This window comes from Parus major, chromosome 27, assembly GCF_001522545.3.
Source record: "Parus major isolate Abel chromosome 27, Parus_major1.1, whole genome shotgun sequence".
Classification (NCBI taxonomy): domain Eukaryota; kingdom Metazoa; phylum Chordata; class Aves; order Passeriformes; family Paridae; genus Parus; species Parus major.
This window is the reverse complement of record NC_031796.1, coordinates 645,052-646,116: the sequence shown is the minus strand read 5'-3', so window position 1 is coordinate 646,116 and position 1,065 is coordinate 645,052. Positions and strand designations below refer to the sequence as shown.

General features: G+C 43.2%; 1 protein-coding gene across 2 annotated transcripts in view; it reads left to right on the top strand.

Annotated features, from left to right (window-relative positions):
• The window catches only part of KPNB1 (karyopherin subunit beta 1), a 32,771-nt gene that overhangs the window by 9,743 nt on the left and 21,963 nt on the right, over window positions 1-1,065 (top strand). For both annotated transcript variants that reach the window (XM_015651279.1, XM_015651280.2), the window contains exon 3: window positions 30-182. In XM_015651279.1, coding sequence (XP_015506765.1) covers window positions 30-182 — 153 coding nt within the window. The remainder of the gene's footprint in view (window positions 1-29; window positions 183-1,065) is intronic.

Genomic DNA, 1,065 nt, shown 5'->3' with positions numbered 1-1,065 from the left:
ATATATATATATATAATTTTTTTTCTCAGGATCCAGAGCAGCTCCAGGACAAATCCAATGAAATCCTGACTGCCATAATCCAGGGAATGAGAAAGGAGGAGCCCAGCAACAATGTGAAGCTTGCAGCTACCAACGCACTCCTGAATTCTTTGGAATTCACCAAAGCAAACTTTGACAAAGAGGTGAGAGAGGGGGGGAGAAAACTGGGAAAAAGAATTCCCAAAATCCCCAAAAAAATGGGATTTCTGCTGAATCCACGGTCAGTGATGAGGATTCATGCACCACGCTGAGTTTTGATGGATAAATCCTGTGGAAACTGAGACTTGGATTCAGATCTTTGGGATCTTCAGGGCAGGGGGGGAGCACTGACTTTATTTTTTTCCTCTTTATTCCCTTTTTATTCCCTTTTTATTGTCTCCAAGGCCTTTCCTGACCTTGAAAATTCCCTGATTTCCAGAAGATTTTTATGATCTTGGGGGGCTTTCTCAGCATCCAAATTTCCCCCCCTCCCTTTTTTTTCCCACCTCTTTTCCCTCCTTTCCTGATTTTTTTTTCCCTCCCCCTTTTTCCCCACCTTTTTTCTTCTTTTTTCCTCCTTTTTTTCTCTTTTTTCCCCTCCCCTTCTCCCCCTTCTTTTTCCTCTCCCCTTCTTTTTCCTCTCCCCCTTCTTTTTCCTCTCCCCTTCTTTTTCCTCTCCCCCTTCTTTTTCCTCTCCCCTTCTTTTTCCTTTCCCCTTTTTTTTCCTCTCCCCCTTTTTTCCCTTTCCCCTTTTTTTTCCTCTCCCCTTTTTTTTTTCCTCCCCCCTTTTTTTCCTCCCCCTTTTCCCTGTAAGTGACCCCTGATCCCATTGGATGCTCCTGGGACAGGAGCAGGATCCCAGCTGGGATCAGCACTTCCCATTCAGCCGCCCTGGCCCCAACCCAAATTCAAACTTTGCCTCTGAAAATCCCTGGGGGAGCAAAAATCTTCCCAACAGGAGGCCCTGGATGAGGCAACAGCCAAATTCATGGATTTTATTTTATTTTATTTTATTTTATTTTATTTTATTTTATTTTATTTTATTTT